Source organism: Rhagoletis pomonella, unplaced genomic scaffold, assembly GCF_013731165.1.
Source record: "Rhagoletis pomonella isolate Grant_MI unplaced genomic scaffold, Rhpom_1.0 Rhpom_scaffold_00008, whole genome shotgun sequence".
NCBI lineage: Eukaryota > Metazoa > Arthropoda > Insecta > Diptera > Tephritidae > Rhagoletis > Rhagoletis pomonella.
The window spans coordinates 7,855,059-7,880,164 of NW_023458562.1; the positions used below are offsets into that span (position 1 = coordinate 7,855,059).

Consider the following 25,106-nt stretch of genomic DNA (forward strand, 5'->3'; position numbering starts at 1 on the left):
CAAACACACACACATTCAACCACACCTACCAAGCAACAGCTTGCGTTTCAGTAGCTATGCCGCAAAACTGAGTACCTTAGGTAATCATAATAACATTACCCGTTATACCACGATAAACGCCTGCAGACGAGCTGAACGCGCGCTTAAAGGCATCGTATCTGTAGAACTATGTCGAAAAAATTACGCTCACAACAAGTATGTGCATTTGCTGCAAGATACGTCTGCCCAAATGTTTTCAAAGCAACTTTTGGATATCGGAAGCGGTGAAATTCCTATTGATCGCACAACAAATGAGATATCATTTCCGTCCAACTTTTGTCAAATACAGCAGAGCATTCAAGACGTCATCGACAGAGTATTTCCGAACTTATCGATCAACTATCCAAATCCGGAATGGCTCCGCGAACCTGGAATGCCTCCTCATTCGTGGACGTTAAAAGTTGGATCACCAGTGATGCTTATTCGGAACTTGAACGCGCCAAGACTGTGCAACGGAACCAGAGTGATAATAAAAAAATTAACATCGAATTTGATCGAGGCAACAATCATCAGCGGTAAATTCAAAGGCGAAGGTGTGCTGATTCCACGTATACCGATGATTTCCAAAGATTTGCCGTTCGAATTCAAGCGGCTTCAATTCCCTTTGCGTCTTACCTTTGCAATAACTATAAATAAGGCACAAGGGCAATCATTAACTATCGCGGGTTTGGATTTGAAAAATTCGTGCTTTTCACATAGCCAATTATATGTCGCCTGTTCACGAGTTGGGACGCCACAAAATTTATATATTTACACACCGTTAGCATTAAGGTAATTAAAAAGGTATTCAATTTCAAAACTTTAAATACATGTGTTTTTCTTTGGCGTAGCAACGCGCGCCGGGTATTGCTAGTTTGAACTAAAAAGGAAACAAAATAAACCTATTAAAATATAAAATATATTGTTTTATTAGGAATTTGCTGCGAATAAACAACCAATTTATCAGCTGTTCACGAAAATTGCCAATTATTACTGGACTAGAATTTCGTTCCGCCCAAAATTATTTTTTTCTACTCAATCTTTTTGTTTCAACTTTTTCAGAAACAATTCACGTTTACGATTTTCATTGGCACATTCATCTGCTAAGATTATATTTAGGTCGTCATTTTCCGCTAAAGTAAATATTATGTCCGCGAAGAAGTTCTTCAAATTCTACAATTGTGCAGCAGTTCATAGCATGGTTAATCGCAAAACGAAATAAATTTGAAGAACATTTTCTTCTTCACTCGCCGGTGGCAACAATGGTCCGGTTCTATAGTGAATCTGTCCAAGAAGCTTTATAGTATAGTTGAGGGCAATTTCGTTCGCGTTTATCAGTGTTCTACAGAAATGCAATGTACATACATATACCGATGTCAGACGAAATACCTTAAACGCTTAAAATCACATCCATTGGGCCAATCGTAACACAGGAGAGTCTCAGAGTTTTCTCACTTGGCGATTTTTAGTAATAACTCGACTCCAGCGCCACCTAGCAGCACTTTTTTCAATGGTATTGCTCTTACCGTTACCAATACATATTTTAAATATTAGCCGAATCGGATCATGAATACGATTTTTAGTAGGGATGTGCCGGATAGAGATTTTGCCGGATAACCGGATTCCGGATACCATGTAAAAGATAAGAGCCGGATTCGGATATCCGGTAGACTCCTGCCCTTTATAAATTTCATAAAATTGTTATATTTAGGGAGTTCACAAAGTGCAGAATACTGTCGTACTGTAGTATGCCGTAAACTTGAAGGGATCCGCAAGCTACCATAAAAGTCGTATTATGAAATTTCACGCCGTTAAAAAATAGATGGTTGTGCTTTCAAGTCCTCTGAACATTTATTTAGCCGTTAAAAACTTTACTACGTAGGACCATTCGACTATGTTTTTTGTTTAGCGACGTACTTATCACAAGATTATCCGCTTCGAGCTGAACCTGGGATGAAAAATGGAAATTTCAGATTGTACCTAATATCATAAAATAAATGTACCTAAATGAGATAGATTGTACCTATAAAAATTTACATCATTCATTCGTAGTTTTTTTATAATTTTTATTTAAAACATGAATATAAAAGATGGATGTACTTTAAACATGATTAGGTTTTTTTTTAACTGATTTAACTGAGCCTATATCTATAGACTATAGTCTAATGGGAATCGGAGAAGCGTTGTTTTGTCTAATTTTGACTACTGAAAAATATTGGCGAAAAAGACAAAAAACACACTTTGCGAAGTATACTTCTTTATCCAGCTTTTTATAAAAAAACAGGAAAAGTCTGCTAATTTATCCGACCAAGCCTAGAGAAAATAATCAAATTGCCGTAAGTAACTTCGAAAGCATTTTAAATATATTTCCAGAAATCAAAAACCAGATATGGGTCAAATAGCTGTAGTTCTCATCTAAAGAAAATATGAAATTTGAAGACATCCTAGACACTGGACTGTAGGGGCGAATAAAGGCTGGTTTTTATTATGTCATATTTTGACAACAAAATTGGTCGCCATATTTTGACACAGCTTTTTTTCCTATATCCTTTATCGATGATAATATGGGCCAAAAACTTACTAATAGCCGCTTTATCAGCGCATGTACACGCCTAATGGCCTATTCTGATCTAAATCAATCAAAAGACCATTTTTTAGTCCCATTTGACAATTTGTTTTCACTCATTTAACCGCAAATACTATTGAATTTGACTTAGTATAAGTATAAGTATAAAATAAGCGTTAAAATTAATAGAAAAAAAATACGAATTTGCGGATAGCTAAGTAAAATGTTAATTTTTCGTAGTGGGTGCTCTAAATTCGATGTAAAATGTTTAAGATAATACATAATATTACTTTTTTAATTTCTTCCTTTTGACCACTTTTCTTTAGAATTGTTTATTCTGCAAAATGAAAGCGGAGCTTCTCCCATGCCTACAAGTAAATATATTAGCACGGTAAAGGAAAAAGAAAAAAATAAATAAACATGCATCTGATCAAAAGATGATTGTACCTAAACTCTAGTGACTGTACCTAATGTACCTTTAAGTCATCAAACGTCGGAAAAAGGTACAATTGTACCTACTTTTTCATGCCTGAGCTGAACTATCAATACGTAATTAAAAATATAACTTTTTCTTTAGCTCCTAGCTCTTTTTTTTTAGCTCTTTTCAAAATTGTCTAGCACCGTTTTAGCTCCAGAAAGTTTGAATTGTATTTGGTAAATAATATAATAAAATTAAAAGTCTGTAATTCCATTGTACAAGTGTGGACTAAAATTTATTTGGCTTGACTGATCTCAGGCTATTCTCGATACCTTCATGTTATTCTTTTTCGATTAATGCTTAGAAACGTTCCATTCCTTATACGAATGTCGCATAAGCAAATGGAAAATGGGCAAGTAAGTCGATTAATTTCTACAACTTGCGCGGGAGCACACGAGATTCCGATAAGCTCAGACGGTGTATTTTCTCTCGGGCGGCCACGGTAGAAAAGGAAAGCCAAAACTTAAGCGTTGATAAAATTACAAATTTCGAAATGCAGTGGAAAAACATACATTTGTATCCACAGGAAGACACAGACTCCGCCATAAACTCTTGGATCTAGATTAAAGAATTCAAAAATTAATTAGAAAAAAATCCTTTGTCTGAAAGCTCGAAATTTGTTTTTATTTTACTAACTAGCAGAGCACCCGACGTCCTTCGGGGTAAACAAATCAAAATATAAAACAGTAATACAAATATTCAGTTCAGCATTATTTAAAGGAGACAAACTATTTTCTTTGTTTACATTAAGGCATCCTTATGAGCCATACTTTTAGCTTCATCGTGCTTTAACTAATATATATTGATCATCACTTGTACTAAAAAACCTTGTTCCATTATTCATATTAGGTGAATTAAGGTAACGGTCAAATGTCTAAATTAAAATTAGGCTACTACGGTACATTCCGTTTAGCTGCCTATTCGCTTAGCTGTTTTAGTATAGCTGCACTTTTCCGGTAGAATGTTTAATTCGGATGGAGGTTATTGATTATAATTATTATAATTATAATATGAATCCAAAATGGCGACCAACGTTAAAAAAATGATTGGATTTGTTTTAAACTCTTAACCGCCATTTTGAATTTTGAAAATCTGACATCAGATTCGTAATCAGCAACCCCAGAAACAAACTATCAAAAAAACTCTCGAGTGCCGGGTTTCGAACAAATCCAATCATATATTTTTTTTTTACCGCCATTTTGGATCCGCCATTTGCATTTCGAAAAACTAACTTCAGATCCCTAATTAGCAACCCCATAAACCCCCTGGTAACAAGTTCCAACCCATGACAATGCGTAAATCGTTCAGTGTCAACGTTTTAATTTTACTAGTCTCTTTTCGAGAGCATATTTTCGGGCGCGAGGCCCATTCTAACTGCCCAAGACAGGTATGCAATTAAGGGAATGTTCCCCAATAATACGAGAGTAATTATATGTAAAAAACAAATTTTTAGCTGCATTTTAACATGTCAAGAAAATAAAAAAAATTGAGAACATCAGCGTTATTATAAAAAACCGACCAGCGCGACCTCTAAGAAAACTTTTTATTCAAAATAAAAAAACACGTTTCTCTTTTTTTATCACAAATAACAATAATTTGAGGTAGCGTTTATGAATTTCAAAAAAAAATTTTTTTGAACCACTCTAACCTACAGTTTTACGCCGACTCCGAACGACGATTGTATTTTTATGAGAAGCTGCTTTTATGGCAGAAATGCACTCGGAGGTTTGCCATTGCCTGCCTAGGGACGACCGCTGTTAAGAAAAAACCTTTTTTCTATATTTTTTCGATGTTGCTTTGACCAGGGCTTGAACCCAGGTGCTGCGGAGTGGAAGCACGCACTGCTTACCACTACACCACAGCGGCCGACTCTCATTAATGCTATTCAAAAATGTCATAAACATAAAACAATTTATTGGCTTCTGTGTACAGTGATGTGTACACTCATGTTAAAATGAATAACACTTTTATATTTTGTGCACTATATTTCATTTATATACGAAAGTATTCTTAAAAACAACAACTCTGATGTTTTAAAGCGTTATCTGATACTTATATTCATAATTTTGGTTTGAATAAAAATGTACTGAAAAGTACTGATTTTTTTAGCATGAAAAAGTTTAACGTACTGATTTCGCGCTTCCAAAGCTGGCAACCCTATATATGGTTGTCTAGGCAAAAAGCTACCTACGCTATTTTAAGGTAATCGGTAATCGATTTTTTCGAATAGATCGATCCCTGGTCCACTTTCCGGAAAAAAGAACCCTATAAAGAATGTACACGAAAAAAACTGGTCGCACATAACCAAGCATAGCTCGGTTAATCATAACATTAAAATAAAAATCGGTAGACACTTAAAAAGCTGGAAGCATTTTCCACCTTACTGCATCATTTCTTTTTAGTAACAAAAATCAGTGTAGAAACGAGGACCAAGAAAGCAATCGATCGCGAGTTAATATTGCGCAAAAAGCTGGAAAATCCCAGCATGTTCCATAACGACATCGCAAAAAAGCTAAAATTTCCAAAGTCTACCGTTACTTATGTGCTTAAAAATACAATGAATGTTTATCTTTAAAAAGGAACCCTGGTAGTGGCAGAAAAAAAGATTTTGCTTGCGAAATTAAGGCAAAGGAAGTGTTATCTGCTTTTAAGAAAAATCCTGGACTTTCGGTAAGAGATGTCGGCAAAAAATTGAACATGTCGTCTTCGTATATACAAAAAGTATGAAAAACAGCAGGACTACGTTCTTACAAAGTGAATGCAGCACCTAATCGCAACGGTAAGCAAAATTTGTTGGCGAAACAACGTGCTCGGAAATTGTACGACAGTCTCATACAAAAATTTGGCTGTATTATTATGGATGACGAATCGTACGTAAAAGCCGATTTTAAACAAATCCGGGGCCGCGAATTTCGCACTGCAAATAAAAGAGGCAATGTTGCAGATAAATATAAAAACAAAAAGTTTGACAAATTTCCCAAAAAGTTTCTCATTTGGCAGGCAATTTGCCAATGCGGCTTCAAAAGTGATCCTTTTGTAAGCACTGGTACAATTAACCAAGAAATTTATGTTAAGGAGTGTCTGCAAAAGCGACTTTTACCTCTTATACGGCTTCATAAAGATCCAGTGCTTTTTTGGCCTGATCTCGCGATATATCATTACGGAAAAATGGCTTTAGGATGGTAACATAGAGACAAAGTGTATTTTGTAGCAAAAGAGGTGAATCCACCTAATTGTCCAGAGCATCGGCCGATCGAAACCTACTGGGGCGTTATGAAATCCAAACTTCTTAAGACCCACAAAGCTGTAAAAAACGCACAACAATTCAAAAATAAATGGCAGCTGGTTTCCAAGGAAATCACTGAAACTTCTGTGCAAGGGCTAATGAAGGACATAAAGACAAAATTTCGATCGATTGCTTATTACAAGGAGAATTAACTCTTTTTTAACGAATTTCAATAAAACTAAGTTTAGATGTAAATATATGTAAATATCGTTGAATTCCATTAATATATTTATGTTTTAGAACGTTTTAACTGTGACCAGTTTTTTTCGTGTACATTCTTTATGCTAATCTAGGCAAAAGGCTACGTACTGAATTTTAAGGAAATCGGACCATAATAAGATTTTTTCGAATAGATCGGTTCCTGGTCCACCTACCTAAAAAAAGTATTTTTCTTTTTGCCTACGACATAGTGGTTGCTGCAAGCTATTTATGTACAAAATTTTATGAAAATCGGACCAACCGTTATCGAGGTTACCTGTTACAAAAAAATGGGCTTCTCTTTATATAATATACCATGAAAATTTTCAGAGATATGCAGTATGAAAAATTCGGTTTGTATGGGAGGTGTCTCGTCCCGTTTTCCAATAGCTCCAATTTTTCTCCAAGAGTACTCGGTTGATTTCATACTTAGTTACAGTACTCTACCATGAACACTTCCAGAAATATAAACTATGAAAACTTCGGTTTGTAAGTGAGGTGTCACGCCCCCTTTTCCAATAGCTCAAATTTTTCTCCAGGAGTATGGGCTTGATTTTATATATCTGCGTACCGAATTTTAGTACTCTACCATGAACATTTCCAGAGGAGAAGTTTGATAGCTAGGTTGAAAAGTGTTACTACCTGTGAAAAAGAAATTGCTAGAGTAGGTCAAATATCGTAATGCAGGTCCTAAATGGCAAAAGCTTAAGAAAGCCAATTTTTTAAATATTTTACAATCGAAATGATTTTGAAAAGGTAAAATTTCCAAACTATATTTAGAAGGATTGGCACCTGTGTTAAAATTCAAATTTAAGTTAAATGTAGGTATAAGACGATAGAGGCCTTAGAAGGTTGTAGTTTGAAAATATTATGAAACTTAACTTTGCACGAGATGTGGTATCAAACGAAAGCTTTAAGAAACCTTAGTTTGAAAATTTATAGTATTTTGAGGTTTGAAAGGGTTGTCACCTATTTAAAAACTAAATTAAATTAAAATTATTTAATATGTTAAATGAAAATTCTTTTGAAAAGTCTTTATTTCTAAACTACCTATAGAAGTTTGCCACCTGTTTAAAAAGTCAAATTCACCTTTGTTAACGCGGGGGTTTGGTAGATAACTGACGCTGTGGTGTCCCAGAGCCTTTATTTATAACAAAAACTCTTAACCTACACATACACAATTATTACCCTAACCATAGTATATCTAAAACATGTGTGTTGCACTACACATGTACCAGGTATGTATAACTTATCTAGAAAAACACTTAAACCGACAGTGCCAGGAAGTAATAAAAATAGTCTACCGTTCCACTTGCATTTTAAGCCAATCGCATTTCATAACATTTAAGAAATGCATACGTAACTATTCCCATACACCTTGGCATTGAATTATAATGTCTATAATTGCCAACTAAACAACCCTTAGGTCATGTTGTGCGCATGTGCACTATGTATGTATGTGTACAATGCCGTTGCACGTGCGCACAATTGCTACTTTCTATTGTTCTACTTATCGGCCTTACAATCGTTACCACATGCTGAGGACATGCGCATCTTAAATGTGTGCCCTATGAGTGTGCGTAACTAATCTTAAGACTTGTGCAACAGGACTTAACATATTGCCCACGTTGAAAGTATTTACTTTCAAAAAAGGTGAACTATTTCTTATCCAAATAGGAGTTGTGAGGACTCCACTCAATATTCAACCTACTGTACTTATATTGATGTACTTATTTATCCTTATCGACTATTCTACTATCTAAGGGCCAGAGCAGCGGGAAGATATCGTGGTGAGAGGCCACGTAGCTTCCGAAAGATGACGATCATTCCCATGATGGCTCCCGCGATAATGATCCAAGTTTATATATTCGAGCTGTAGTGCATCAGGTAGTGGAAATCGATGTCTTCTGAGAAATCAATGAATGAGAAATGGCTGGTGGCCGCGGAATGTCCGGAATCGAGTATGTCAACATAGTCCCTTTTTTCAGTAATGTGCTTCATGGGCGGTAAACTCCTGCTCATATTAATTGGCATATTGTACTGAATAACAGTGGTTGGTGCTTTGTGTGCCCAAACGCTTACTATCGCGGTTGTTAAGTGGCAGCCAGGTTGCAGTTTTACAATGCCTTGCTCAACTAAAATATGTGCCGTATAAGAGCTGCCGCAACTGACTTCTGCCTTTGTGTCTTCAGGGACGGAGTACAGCCAGCTGTTTGAGGATTTCAGCTGCAACCAAACTTCTTGCAGAGGCATTATATTCACCACACATGATAATTTCTTCGAATTAAAGAATAGCTCTAGTTCTCACGAATGGTCCTTTCTTACATTGTAGAGTGGTCCAATTTGGGGACACAGCGTGATTCTTCTCATTTTCTGGCAATACGAATATTTAGTTTCTGTCAGGCTACTATACATTGATTTCTCCTTATTTACTACCAGATATTCATATGCGAGTTTAAAGCTCACGAAGTAGCCGTCGTGCAGAATCGGATAACTGGTCAATGCAAATAACTGTAGCTGTTGGCTTTGTATAAGTGGTATTTGAATTCGCACTAAACAGAAGCTTTGGTTTATAGTGGCTGTGACCCGTGATATTTTTGATAGCTCAAACGGGTCAGTATCTGGCAATTGTAAATCATCATTTAAGTGTGCCGTAATTGTTGCTATTTGGGTTCTGGAATCTGTCGATAGGTAAAATCCCTTTCATGAAATTTCCCTTTGAATTCCAAATCAAATCCGTAATATCTCCTTGCAGTTGCTCTATTGCCTCTATTGCAATGTTAATGCTTGCTATATAGTTTTGAAAGCCTTCCATTGCTAATTCATTATCAGCCGCTTTCTTTATTATTTGTATGGGGTCAGATATTTGGATAAAATTATTTCGAATAACTTCATTTTGTTTCTTCAAAACCTCTTGCGTTATGTCTTCAATGGAGGATTGATTCTGGTATAGCTTAAGCAAGTATTCTTCATATTTATGGGTCCTTTTTATTGTCGCAACCAATTCATCTGCGTGTTCTTCATCCATTAGACCAAACACTGAATGATACATGCTTCCAACGAATGGCAGTATAGACCTAGATTCTCTATTTCTTCCATTAAATCTCATCAGTGCATCCTTTTGGTTGAGTTCTTTAATACGATGAATGACTTGATTAACTAAGGTCTCAACTACAGTGTGTTTCACAAAACAAATTTCCCAAACATAGTAGGCTGCGTATGATAACTCAACCAACAAAGCATTAAACTGTAAAATACATTCTAATTCTAATAACGCAGTGCAGGGAGTACTTCATTTTTGTGTTGTAATTCGAAGTGGTTGCTTGTTAAAGAAATGAGTGCTATATATAAGAAGCGTTTTGAAGCTGTGTTCCTGGTAAGTCATCCCAAAGGCCCGAAAATGTCCACAACTGAGGCCGCAAAGTACATAAAAAAGTCAAACCACTTTGTTAGAACGTGGAACCATCAATTCAAAGTTGAAGGCAATGTTGATGATAAGCCTGGTAGAGGTTTAACTAAAACTACCTCTAAAAGCGACGATCGGGCCATTACTCATTTATTTAAAAAAAATCCAACCCTTAGCCTAAGGGTCTGATTATGCATACTTCGCATAACTTCGCACAACCATTTGTACCAGTGCACTAAAAGTGTAACTGTAAATGTGAAGCAAAATCTAAACTCAACAGATCGCTAAGTTTTTGAAAGTTCTGCTAATTTCTGGGTAATGGAATACATACAAAATACATACAAAGTACATACGAAATTACACTTTGAAGTTTATGCGAAGTTATGCGAAGTATGCATAATCAGACCATAAGGTAAGCGAAATAAAAACTTTCGTCAAAAGGTATAAACGTCTCCATTTCAACAATCAGACGGAGATTGCAAGAATCTGACATCAGAAATCGGAGAACACTTCAAAAACCCCTTTTGACTGAAATGCATATTCAAAAACGATTGGTATGGGCGAAGCCAAATTTGGACCGTGATTGGAGCAAAGTAATATTTACAGATGAATCATCTTTCGTTAGTTGGAATTACTGGAAGAAGGCTTGGGTTGGTACAGGCACTAAATTTGTTCAGCGACCTGTTAAACACCCGGCTAAGGTCTATGTTTACGGATGCTTTCCTGAAAAAGGATTCGGTAGTTTGGCTGTCTTCTCACAAAACCTTGACGCAAAATATATGGTCAAACTGTATGAAAAATGTTTGCTTAAGTCGGCGGCAAAACTTTATGGACCGAATACAAATGATTGGATCCTTCAGGAAGACAATGATCCAAAACACCGGAGTCGACTATGCACATCTTGGAAAGCAGAAAAAGGCATACAACAACTTGATTGGCCTTCGCTGTGCCCGGATGCGAATCCAATTGAAAATGTGTGGGCTCTAATGAAATCGAAGATTCGGGGAAAGAGAATGTCTACAACAAAACAGCTTGCTAGGACGTTAAAAAAAATTGGAGGGATCTGTCTCCAGATTATGCTAGAAAACTAAGCGAAAGTTGCTCAAGACGATGTCAAGCTATTATAGACAGCAATGGAGAGTGGACGGAATATTAACTACAGCGCGCACTAGGTATTGAGATATGTAAAAAAAATCAAGCTGAAAAACTTTCACACACTTTCATTTTACAGGCCAATCTGTTTTGTGAAACACACTGTACCTGTTGAGATTCTGAGTCTCCCTTATCCAGTAGCTTGGCGAGTTTTTGTAGAGCCGAGGGTGTTCCCATTAGAAGCTGTATTTGGTGCTGATAATCCGTCATGTTCACGTGGATGATTATTTCCCATGATGTCTTCGTCAAACCCAAACTGTCTTGCCTTTCTATTAATATCCCTGACTTGTCCCTAAACTTTTCTATAATTACTTGACAATTGTAGAGTGGTAGTACTAATAAAAAGGTTAACATCGTCATTAGAACAATTTTATTTTTATGCCTTACATTCCTATTCTTATGGGATTCCTCATTTATACTTATATTTCTTTCCGTTTCCGTAGGAAAAGGACAAACATTGTTTATTGATCTTTTTGTCATTCCAGTGCTGGTCTTTACGTCTACCATCCTGCATTTTCCATCTTTTCCGATGATGAGGTTCTCAACCCTGCCCCTTCTCCAAGTCATTGTTGGAAGATTTTCTTCCTTAAGGAGAACTAAACTCCCTTGTGGTAAGTTATCTTGTGGCTTTGCCACTTGACTCTTTTCTGAAATTCGCTTAGGTACTCCAGTGTCCAGCACTTCCAAAATTCCTTTGAATATCTTTCCACTGCTTTCCAGTGGTCCCGCACCCCGTGATAACAATGGTTTTCACTACTGTCTGCAAGTGTGGTTAAAGTCTCCCCTATAAGAAAATGACTTGGGAGTTAAAACCTGGAAGTCATTCGGATCCTCCGATAATGGTGTTAGAGCTCGTGAATTTAATATTGCTTCTATCTGGGTCATGAGTGTGCACATCTCTTCAAAGGTCAATGTGCCTTCAACTACTCTGTGAAAATGCTTCTTAACCGATTTAACAGTGGCTTCCCATAACCCTCCTACGTGTGCAGATCGAGCTGGTATATTCAACCAATTAATGCTGTGTACAGCACAGAAGGAGGAGACTTCTTTTCCGAGTTGCTCCTTTTGAAATAATATATAAATTTCATGTAAACTATTTGCTGCCCCAATGAAATTTGTTCCGTTGTGGGAGTATATTTTTGCAGGGCAACCACGTCTTCCCACAAATCTTCTTAAGGCTCCTATAAAAGCTGCTGAGCTTAGACCTGATACCACTTCTAAGTGAACTGCCTTTGTGCTGAAACACACAAATACACACACATAGGCTTTGTCTACTCGTTTGCCTCTTATTTTGTGGTGAATTTGTATAGGACACAAGAAATCAACCTCAGTATTCAAGAAGGGCCTGTGCATCTTACTCTATCTGCAGGTAAATTACCCATGATTTGAAAAAGGGGACGAGGATTTGCCCTGAAGCATCTATAGCAATTGTTAACAATTCTGTTTGTGAGTGGCCTGCCCCTTAAAGGCCAAAACTTCTACCTAACTATTGCGAGAAGGCCTTGCGGTCCTATATGTAAATGTTTTTGATGGATTCCCTCCACCAAGATTTTAACTAAAGTGTCTTCATATGGAAGTATTGCAGGATGTTTTGCTTCTTCTGGAATATTGCCTTCTTATAGACGTCCTCCAACTCTAATGATGCCATTTTTGTCCAAAAATGGTGATAGAGTTATCAGTTTCGCGCTCTTTTGTAAATTTTTGTTACCTGAAAGGAGACTTAGTTCTTTGTTAAAATATTTAGTTTGTATATATTTCAAAATGAAATTCAAATATTCTTTGCGATAATATAAGTGATTCTGAATTTCGAGTTCTTTCTTAGGACGCTTTAATGTCATTTAATAAGAATTCAAAATTATTTTTGTGGTCTATTGATTCAATTAAGGAGCAATTCCATACCAAAAAACCTGCTGTTATAGCAGTTTTCTTTATATCTGGAAGCGATGTTAAAGGATTTGTGACAATTTTTTTTCTGTATGACTCCATGTTAGCTAAGTGCATTGGTCCATTAAACCACAGACTATTATTAATTATTTCTTCTGGGTATAAACCTCTTATTATTAAATCCGCTGGGTTTGATTTTGTGTCAATATGTCTCAATTGCAGCGCTTTGGGTGCACCTGAATAAAGTTTACCCTATTTGACACAAATATTTGCAATTTTGCAGGATCTAATGGTAGCCAACTAAGGACGATTGTTGAATCCGTATAATAAATATGCTTGTCCTTTAGATTAAGTGCTTTTGATACTTTTTCCATTAATTTCACTAACAGTACCGCAGCACATAGTTCTAATCGAGGTAACGTCTGAATTTTTAATGGGGCTACTTTCGATTTGGAAGCTAATAGATTTATTTTAACATTTCCCGATTTGTCTACTGATTTTACATACACCATAGGCTATCATGGATGCATCTGAGTATCCGTGTAATTCGATTTCTTCTGCATCAGGTAATAATGCGTATCTGGGAAGATTTATTTCATTTAATAATTTCATTTGATTTCTTAAATGTTCCCAGGATCGCATGGTTTCTCCTGTAACGGCTTGATCCCATTCGATTTTTTCTTTCCATATTTGTTGTAGTATCAATTTTGCCACCACTACAACTGGACTCAAAAGACCTAAAGGATCAAATAGTTTCGTAATATCAGAAAGTATTTGGCGCTTTGTAATTTTGTAGTCAGTTTCTAAATAATATTTTATTGAGATGTCATCTTTAGCTGGATTCCAAGCGATTCCTAGGGCTTTTATATTCTCAGCTTTATTAGATGTTATATCTAATTTTATTTCTCGATCTTCGCTAGGAATTTCGTTCAACAAACTAGGATGATTAGCACACCATTTTCTCAATTTGGGTCCATATGAATTTTATTTATGAATTATTTGTTGCGGCACATTTTTTAGCTCAGTTAGATTATCACAACCTGTCATCAAATCGTCCATATAAAAGTCTGACTGAATGCATTGTGAAGCTGTTGGAAATTTATCTTTATTATCTTCTGCTGCTGTTTGTAGACATTTAACTGCTACGTAAGGTAAGTTTTTAATCTGCATGTCTTTAGGGCCTTCGATGGCTTCCACCTCCAGTAAATTAGTCGGAAATTTTGATGTTCTTCGTTTACCCAAATTTGTCTGAACATTTTCTCAATGTCTGCTGATATTACAAATTTGTGTTTTCTGAAACGCATCAGAATATCAAATAAATCATCTTGTAGCCTTGGCCCCGTATGTAATAAATTATTTAATGATATATTTGTAGTAATTTTTGCAGATGCATCAAAAACTGCTCTCAATTTTGTAGAAGTGCTATCTGGCTTCAGTACATAATGATGAGGTAAATAACATTTGAACTGAAGTTGGCTTGGAGTGGCTAGAGCCTCCATTTGGTTTAATTTTATATACTCCTTCATAAATTCATGATACTGTGACTTTACTTCCCAGTTTTTCTCCTATTTCTTTTCCATAGCTTATAACCTTCGTTTAGCAGTAATCTCTGAATTTCCTAATTGTTCAATGTCTCTTTTAAAGGGGAAGTTTACTCCGAACTTCCCATCCACTTTTCTGGTTGTGGTTTTGGTAAAAATAATTTGACAGTCTTCCTCCTCTTTTGACAATTTTTTATCTTTTTCCATATCTTCCTCAATTTCCCAAAACTGTTTTATTTGGTTTTCTATTGTGGGCTCAGAAAATGAGGCCAAGCTGCACATTTATGGGGCTCTATTAATCATTGCAGCTCCTGTAATAACCCAACCCAATTTGGTTTTGTGGGCTATTAAATTATTTTCATTCAATGAAATTTTGTCTCCTTCAAAAAGATCCCCATAGGTTAATTCGTAACCTATTAATATGTCCACTTCCTTAGGAAAATTAAAATTTGGATCAGCTAATTCAATGTTATTTGGAATCTTTTTAATAATGGCTTCTTCTGCCTGCAATTTGGTTATTAATTCCTGCGCTATTAGTACTTCCAGATTTGTTTCGAAATTACTCATATGCATTCTGGACTTAATTTTTATATTTACTTGTTCTTCAATTTTTGATTGTGTTTTGCCAACACCTTCTATCGCTGCTGATTTAATTGCTTCGCCTTTAAGTCTTAATTCCTTTAGGAACGATTTTAACATCAAATTTACTTGAGAGCCGCTATCAAGAAGCGCTCTGCCTTTGATCCATTTGCCTTTTGCATCTTGGATATAAACAACCGCTGTAGCTAACAAAATGCATTTTTCTGAATTTTCGCATCCTAGCTTAATGGTACTTTTTGTAATTGCACCTTTTTCATTACTAACTTTGTGTAAGAATGTGCTATGACCATCATTACATATAAGACAATTATACCCATTGCAATTTTTACACGAATGTCCACTCTTTAAACATTTCGAGCATAAGTTATTTTTTCTTTAATGGTAAGGTCTTTAAATTTTGTGCATTGAAAAAGGAAACGTCGATTACTACATGCCATGATGCATTCGATTTCCTTTCTGTTTGCCAATTCTTTAATGTGGTCATCCCATTTGGATGACCCATCCTTTTTTGATGATTTTTGTGCTGCTTGCAGTGCATAAAACTCATGATTTAAAAATTTCTCGTGACTTCTGATGTGAAGTTTCATACTTCAATCTTAAATCATTACTCATTTTTCGTACTAAAATGAAACTTGAAAGGCCTTGCAGTATACTTTCAGAACTTAATTTTGTTGCTTTTACAGCTTGCAAATTTTCCTCAATCACTTCTATCAATCTTTTTACACTTTCTAGATTTTCAGTCGTATGAGGTGCCCCCATTATGTTCGAAAAATGTATGGCAGTTTGCGCTCTCAAGTTGGTATATTTATTATCCAAGAGGTTCCATGCAATTGGATAGTTTTCTGCATTTGCTGGTAGGTTCGCGATCGTCATTGCTGCTTCCCCTCTTAGCTTTGATTTCAAACAAATCATTTTCTGTGTATCCGAGATACTGGCTGAACCTATTATTTGAGAAAACAATTCTCTAAACGTGTTCCACTGAATATAGTCTCCAGAGAATACCGGAATATCTATTTTTGGCAGTGCGGTTTTTTAACTTCAGGAGCGAAGTCCAAAGCCTCATCGAGATTAAAACTTACGTTTTGAAATAAATCTTCTAAACTATTCTCGTCACATCCTATGTAATTGCGATACATCATTTTAGCTTCTTTGGCACTTTCCAGAAGGAAGACTTTTGGAATCTTATTTCCCAAAAATTTGTCAATAGTCTTGCTAAGATCTTCTAGCACGAACTTAAATTGCCGTTCTGATTTTGAAATCAAGGAAGCTGTAACGATTGAACCTAATGTGTGACTAGATGTAGGTGGCTGAGGTGCTGGTGGTGAGACTATCACTCCCGTTGCTTGCAAACTATGCTTTAGATTCCATTTCCACGGTCACAATCAGAGTTGAGGTATTATTGAAAAATTCTCTAATTTGCTCTGCATGCTTTTCTTTAAAATAAGGGTTTCTTTTTAGGGTTGAAGAGGCCTCTTTGAGGATACACTCCTTCTCCTCAAATTGGCTAGACAGATCGGTTACTACACGCCTCCAACGTTGGATCTGTGCCTCTTCAATATTTTGTCCCCTAAAATTTTTTATTTCCTGATACAGAGCAGAGATTCTGCTTGCAATGGTTTGATTTTCGTTAAGCGCAGAATCCAGTGCTTTTACTTTTTTTTTATTAAGCTTTTAATGCACACAAAAAACTTTATAGGTAAAAAACTAAAAGTATATATATATGTATATATTAATACTTACCAATACTCTTATACGGCCAAACTTAAAAAAAAATGTACACTGTTCAAAAAAACTCAGTTAAGGCCACCAACTATTAACGCGGGGGTTTGGTAGATAACCGACGCTCTGGTGTCCCAGAGCCTTTATTTATAACAAAAACTCTTAACCTACACATACACAATTATTACCCTAACCATAGTATATCTAAAACATGTGTGTTGCACTACACATGTAGTAGGTATGTATAACTTATCTAGAAAAACACTTAAACCGACAGTGCCAGGAAGTAATAAAAATAGTATACGGTTTCATTTGCATTTTAAGCCAATCGCATTTCATAACATTTAAGAAATACATACGTAACTATTCCCATACACCCTGGCATTGAATTCTAATGTCTATAATTGCCAACTAAACAACCCTTACTGGTCGTCTCCATAGGATAAAATTTATTGCTGTCCAGCTGTCATTTTGGTCGCTAGATATAAATTATATCAGTGGCAATATTTGTGTGGGCTTTTTATATCTTGATATAAGCATCTGTGAGATAGCTTCTAAAAAAGAATTTTTGCCGGATTTAATCACTTAAAAAATTTAGAAAATAGGCTATTTTACATCCAATTACATAATAACAATATACTTTCCATTTCCAGACAACCGGTCAGATACGAGCATGATTATTAATTTCGACCAAACTCAAATACATTGTTTGTTGGTCCACATAATGAGACACATATTTTTCTTTTGGCTCGGAAAAATTTTTCGGCCGAATTAAACGCGATTTTGTTTTTCAGGCAAAAATCGATTATTCGAATTGACAGTGAGAATTACAAAATCACATTTTTCCGCTTTTTATAATCGAAACTGTATGGTGGAAAGTGTATTCTAATATCTATTTGATACACAAAAAATTATCACGGCTGTACTTTTTGCTGATATATTACATACATATGTTCCATTTAGTTAAACAATATAAGAATATTGTATTATGTACCACAAAAACGTATATTTTCTATAAAAAATCATAACTCAGAAAAAAAAAATCTTCGCTATTAGAGATTTGGGTTGATTGTAGTTCAAAGTGTCTCTTTCCCGGTAAAAAAGTTTGAGAGAAAAAAAAATACACTTTTTGAGAAATTAAATTAAAAAAAAAAAATGCACTTTTTGTTTTCTGTTAAATAAAAAATTTTAAATAATGAAAATCAATAATTATATGATTCTTTCTTGAAGTGACAAGAATTACTGACATTTGAGTAAAAACCTTGTTGGAATCTATTAAATTTTGACAAAGTTATGGGCATTTTAGAAGAAAATTCTCACTGTCAATTCGAATAATCGATTTTTGCCTGCAAAACAAAATCGCGTTTAATTCGGCCGAAAAATTTTTCCGAGCCAAAAGAAAAAATACGTGTCTCGTTATTTGAACCAACAAACAATGTATTTGAGTTTGGTCGAAATTAAAAATCATGCTCGTACCTGACCGGTTGTCTGGAAATGGAAAGCATCACAAATATTTTAACCGAAAACAGTTCAATATTTGCTTTTATATTAAAATATCAATAATGTTGCCCCCACGAAGTTTTCATGCAAATGAACATGTAGGTGTCAAACTACCAAATTGCCGGCAATAGATGGCAAGATATAAGCTCTGATATATATTGCTCTTGAAGAGCAATGAGCGGTCTCCATTGGCTATTTATATTCTAACATATGTATCAAGATATAAAATGTATCCTGGGGAGACGGGCAGTTAGGTCATGTTGTGCGCATGTGCACTATGTATGTATGTGTACAATGCCGTTGCACGTGCGCACAATTGCTACCCTGCAGTAAAATTTAGAGACAGTCTCTTAAAGCGCTAGTTCCTCTCTACACATTTCAGAACCATCTCTGAACTAGTGCAAAACGGCTGCAGAGAGGGACAGTTGAAACTCTCGGTGTGTTAGTTGCGCTCTGTTGAGAAGTAAATGCACAAATTCTCACTTCTCGTACAATACGAAAATAGCTCAGAGGGAAGACCTCCGACTCTAATATCGTTGGTCACGAGTTCAAATCGCGGAGGAGGCAGTTGTGATTTTCAGATTTAAGATTTAAATTGTTGAGTGTCGCTTAAAAATTGAAGTGAAAGTGATCAAATAATATAAAAAAAATACAAAAAAAAATAAAAAAAGTTTTATAAAAAGCAATCTGTAAAAGAACAGAAAAAACGAAAAAATATCAAAAAATGGAATAATCAGATTTTTTTAATAAAAAACTTATTGTCGCAGATCTGTCTAAAATGGAACCAGTTTAGAATAGAAAAATAATCTAATAATTGAGTTTTAAAATTTTTTCTCATAGAAAAACTGACTGTCCCAGAACTGTCCAAAATGGAACCAGTTTAGAACTAGTTCGAAAGTTCTGCAGAGGGGGGCAATTTCCACTTCGTAGGACATTGCCATGTAAAAAGAGACAGTTGAAAGCATTGCGTTTGGATAGATCGAGAACCAGTACCGCCTCTTAAAGGGCTAGTTCTGCGCTAGTCCTGAACTAGCGCGATTTACTTCAGGGTACTTTCTAATAATCTACTTATCGGCCTTACAATCGTTACCACATGCTGAGGTCATGCGCATCTTAAATGTGTGCCCTATGAGTGTGCGTAACTAATCTTAAGACTTGTGCAACAAGACTTAACAACCTTAGTTCAAGGGAATCAGGTAATTGAAACATATATCACAATATGGGTGTCAGAGGAAAGTGCTTTAAGAAGGTTTCGGTTTGAAAATATTTTGAAGGGGTTTAAAAAGAATAAAAATGTGAAAATCTCCTATGTGTTTACCTTAGTTTAAATATGTTCAGTTTTATTGATATAAATTACTGTTAATATAACACGTAAAAATTTCATACACCCAGCGAAGCGGGTGAGTCAACAAAACTTTGTCAATAGTAACAAAATTTTGCAAATTCTATTTTATATAACTTATGTATGACTTTATTTAATGTAATTTATTATTTTCGAAAGAAAATCAGAGTAGCATATACATTTTTAATTTTCTAACTCTGCGTGATAACCACAAATAGCATCCTCAATTTATATATTGCATTATTTATATTTTCAGCTATGATCTCATACAATGTCGTTGTGGGCGACACTTTGTCCAAGGTACTGGTTCGCTTCTTTCCATCATGGGGTACATCAATGGGCGTAGTTCGGCTAGGAGTTGTGTTCTTTGTTACAGTTGGCGTCGTAGCTCCCCTATGCCTTTATAAAAACGTTTCCCGATTAGCTCGGGCGAGTTTTATAAGTTTGGCATGCGTAGTCTTTATTTTGTTTGCCGTCATAGTAAAACTGTTATCGGGGGAATACACTGTGTAAGTATATTTAGTATGTAATATACGACTTTTCACACTTTTGTAAACAGTATATATAGATATAGGTAGTATATCGCTATACAAAATTATAATTTCACATCATTTACGCTTATATCTACCCATTTACATATGTACATACATATATACGAGGGCTGTACCAAAGGTACCCGAACTGACTTAAATGCGGGTAGTCTACAAAATAATAACTACTATCTTTCAACAAATTAAGCTTTAGATGTGATAGTCCTTTCTGAACAGCCATCCAAGTGAATGCTCTCAGTGAATTAGCGAATATGGAAAAATCGACACTTTCATCTGAAAGGTCTAAGCCAGCCGATATCAAAGCCGAGCTGGATTTCACTTTATGGGAGTCTGCTCCTTCGTTTACAACGGTTAAATATTTATTGGGTAGCCGAGTGCTAGCGGGGTCGCAACAACAGTGTGTCAACACCACAGTGGGCGACCAAGTGAGGTCACTACGCCATAAAATGTGAAGAAAATCCACATAATCATATTTGACTAGACCGTTTGCTGGAAGTGCCCGAGATAGCAGACATAGTAGGCATTTCCAAAAAGCTGTGCATTGCACAATAATTATAATTATAATATTACTAGCAGACCCGGCGAACTTCGTCCCGCCCAAAATTTTTATATATTTTATTGAAACTTTTTGGTCCAACATTTTTACCAACAATTCACGTTTACGAGTTTCATTGGCACATTCGTCTGCTAAGATTATGGTTTGGTGGTCATTTGCCGCTTTAAATAACTTAATAAATATCCGTGAAGAAGTTCTTGAAATGCTCCAGTTGTGCGGCATTTCATAGCACTGTTATTCGCAAAGCGAAATAAGTTTTTTCATCTTCACTCCCTGACGGCAACAATGACCCGGTTCTATAGTGAATGTAGAAGCTTTACAGTATAGTAGGTGGCAATTTCAAAATGGGTGCGAATCATCGTTCTACAGAAATGCAGTATACATACGGTGACCATAAATATATTTTGAAAATGCAGGACAATTTACTTACATATAATTGCGCAGTATAAAAATAACAAAAATATACTACATATATACATTCCTCGTCATTTGAATAGCGTACCCTGTTTTTGATTTTCTACCATACAAAGTATGCTGACAAAATTTTTATATGGAAGAAAATGCGCAGCACAGTCAACAAAAAATGTCGCCCCTATGTTTATTTTTTTAAATTTTCAAAAATTTTTTAAATGGGATGTAGATGTAGAATATGCTATATTTTTATGAGAAGTTAATGAACATTAAACAAACAAAAGGAAAACTGTACCTACTAAGTATTAAAAGGATGCGCTATTCAAATAACGAGGAGAATATTTACAAAATTATAATAAGGCATATTACATACAGTGTTGCCACAAAATTTTTTTATTTTTTACCAAAATCACCGAAAAAAGTTACCAAATTCAACAAAAAATTACCAAATTAATTTTATGTGCAGAACTAATGTGCACAAACATACATAATTACGTTATTTTGGCAGTTAGGGCTCGACATGTATATTTGTACAGTTCTGCACATAAAATAAGTTTGGTAATTTTTAATAAGATGTTAAAACTTGTCAAAATATGGTGCGGCTATAATTTTTTCGACCACTGTAAGGAAGAAGGAAAGCTTTCGACTCACACATAGACAGAGTGAAGTCTCCCCCTGAATGCCGTAGCTTTTTGAACGAGAACATACATATTTTCGTAGAATTCTACTCATATATATGGTTGCCGGGTACACCGGACAATTGATGGTAATTGCAAAGCTGACGAACTGACAGGGAAAGGTAAGTTCCCACGACAGTTGGGTCTACGTAACAGGAAAAACCCAGATTTATATCTGGCCAAGGACTGTCACTCCAGCAACACTCCCCAAAATCTCTTTGGGGAATATGTATGCTGTTACAACAACAACAACCACCCAAAACCTTCCAGGAAAGGGCACGGTGGATGTTCTTAGCAATAGCCACTTTCATGCAGTTTGTTAAGGATCGCACCATTCTAGTAGCCAAGGAACGCTGGAACAATTTTCACCTTGCGAAACTTTCAGGATTACCTGGTATTTCTATAAAAGGAAACGCTTACGGGCCACTTACTAATGTGGAATCAAAACCATGTAAGACCGAATCGAAAAAGTTACCAAATTAAAAAATAAATTACCAAATTACCAAACTTGATAAATAAAGAAAAAAATTACCAAATTTGGTTAAAAATTACCAAAGCGGCAACGCTGATTACATATTACTTTACACGAAATATGAACCTCTGTAAAGTAAATTTTTTAGGCAAACTTTGAGTCGTTGAACACGAAGAAGTGTTTTCGAGATTTGTTCGAAAAACCTATTTTCAGTACTTTTTCAGTTATTCCTCAATATCTCATGAAACGACCAACAGTTCGAAAGGTATTGATGGGCTCTTTGCAAAAATATATATTTTTTGTGTAGATTATGTTCCGCAACATCTACATTTCTCATCAGATTTTCATTTACTGTAAAAAGAAAATGATTTAAAATCAATTTTTCGATTTTGGTCGCTTGTAACTCTAACAATTTCCATCGAAATCGGCAAAGTAATATATTTTTGTAAGAGGACTGTAGGTCACTTATGTTGACTCGATAATTTTTTCATGAGATATTGACGAATAGGTCCGAAATGTTCCCATAACACGTTTTTCAAAAAAATTACGAAAGCGCTTGTTTGAAAGGAAAATTGGCTTGGAAAATATTTTTTTTCTTAAGTGATTACAACAAAATTTGTAGAACAGTGTTATCGATATATTTGATGCTGATCTTCAATTTCTCGTCATCCATTGTCCATAATCGTACAATATTTAGAACGCATTGACTAGTTGAACCTTCAAAACCAGCTTACCCTTATGTAGTTATCAATTAGTTATCGACACTGCTTTTATTTCGATAAGGAAAAGTTAATTATAAAATATCGAAGAAAATGCGGGACAAAGGCAGGACACTTAGAAAAAATCAGTACATTTTGGGGGTTTTCTGTTTTGAAAAACTACGCAGGACAGACCTTTAAATAACAGTACGGTCCCGCAAAAAACAGAACGGATGGTCACCGTAAGTATACATATACTTATTTCAGACGAAATAACTTAAAAGTTTGAACGCATAATAATATTGGAAAATCACATCCATTGGGCCAATCGCAGCGCAGGAGCGTTCGATATACTCAATGGTGCAACAGGTCGATTTAATCTGACCTTCACGGCCCCTTCTCTCACTTGGCTATTTTGAGTAATAGCTCGACTTCAGCACCACTTGGCAGCACGTTTTTGCAATAGTATTGCATACATATTTAAAACATTAGCCAAATCGGATCATAAATAAGATTTTTAGTAATAACTCAACTGCAGCGCCAACTGTCGGATTAAATTGTGAAACTAAACCATCCAGAGACCCACTCAAACACACAAAAAGTTTCGTTAAAATCCGTACAACCATTTAGGATGATTTCACTCACCAACACACCTACAAAAGAATTAAAAAATACATTCAAAGATAGCTAAAGGTCGGTACGTTTCTAGGCCTCACACCCCCTTTTCAAATAGCCCAAATTTTCTCCATGAGTATGGGCTTGATTTCAACTACATACATATCTGAATACTTTCAGAGATATGCAGTATAAAAATTCGATTTATTGCGATTGATTTCGTTTATCTCCATACCAAGTTCCCGAATTCTACCATGCACACTTTCAGAGATATGTAGCATGAGAAATTCGGTTTGTATGGGAAGTGCCACGCCCCCTTTACATATAGATTTTTGTTTAGCCTAAAACTATCCTTGGGACACGTGCGGCAGGTGGCAGTTTCAAAAAAAATCGGTTCAGACGCCCTCGAGCTTTGCGAAAACTAAAAAACGGCTTTAAAAATATATATTAGCTGAGATATATTCTATATTATAATTATATTTTGACAGTATCCGTTGTTTCTGATTGGCGTAAAAAAATCTTGCCAAGTGACGAATTCGCCCCTTGATATGGTCGTTGCTCAAAGCTATTTATATTCGAAATTGCATTAAAATTGGAAAACAGGAATCTATAAGCTTATCCAGGTAAAAAGCTACCTAAGTACCGAATTTTAAGCAAATCGGACCACAAATATGATTTCTTCGAATAGATCGGTCCCTGGTCCACTTCTCGGAAAAAATGGATCACATATGCTAAAAAGCTTCCTACGTACCGAATTTTAAGCAAATCGGACCATAATAAGATTGTTTCGAACAGATCGGTCCCTGGTCCACTTCTCGGAAAAAATGGATCATATATGCTAAAAAGCTACCTACGTACCGAATTTTAAGCAAATCGGACCGTAAATATAATTTTTTCAAATAGATCGGTGCCTGGTCCACTTCTCGGAAAAAATGGATCATATATGCTAATACATGTTAAAAAGCTACCTGCGTACTGAATTTTAAGCAAATCAGACCGTAAATACGATTTTTTCGAATAGATCAGTCCCTGGACCACTTCCCGGAAAAAATGGATCATATATGCTAATATATGCTAAAAAGCTACTTACGTACCAAATTTTAAGCAAATCGGACCATAATAAGATTTTTTCGAATAGAACGGTCCCTGGTCCACCTACACGAAAAAAGTTAATTTTTTTAGCCTAAAACATGGTGGTTACCGAAAGCTATTTATATACAAAATTTTATGAAAATCGGTAAAAAGCTACCTAAGTACCGAACTTTAAGCAAATCGGACCACAAATATGATTTCTTCGAATAGATCGGTCCCTGGTCCACTTCTCGGAAAAAATGGATCACATATGCTAAAAAGCTACCTACGTACCGAATTTTAAGCAAATCGGACCATATAAGATTGTTTCGAACAGATCGGTCCCTGGTCCACTTCTCGGAAAA

General features: G+C 35.6%; 1 protein-coding gene across 5 annotated transcripts in view; it reads left to right on the forward strand.

Moving 5' to 3' along the window:
• LOC118744137 (angiotensin-converting enzyme) overlaps window positions 1-25,106 on the forward strand; it is a 391,082-nt gene that overhangs the window by 118,055 nt on the left and 247,921 nt on the right. Inside the window, exon 2 of one of the 5 annotated variants that reach the window (XM_036476889.1) lies at window positions 19,947-20,199. The exons of 3 other annotated variants lie outside the window; for them this stretch is intronic. In XM_036476889.1, the coding sequence (XP_036332782.1) occupies window positions 19,949-20,199 (251 nt within the window). In that variant the 5' untranslated portion in view covers window positions 19,947-19,948. Of the gene's footprint in view, window positions 1-19,946; window positions 20,200-25,106 lie in introns of those variants that run through there. One more of the 5 variants, XM_036476891.1, reaches the window with a different exon arrangement.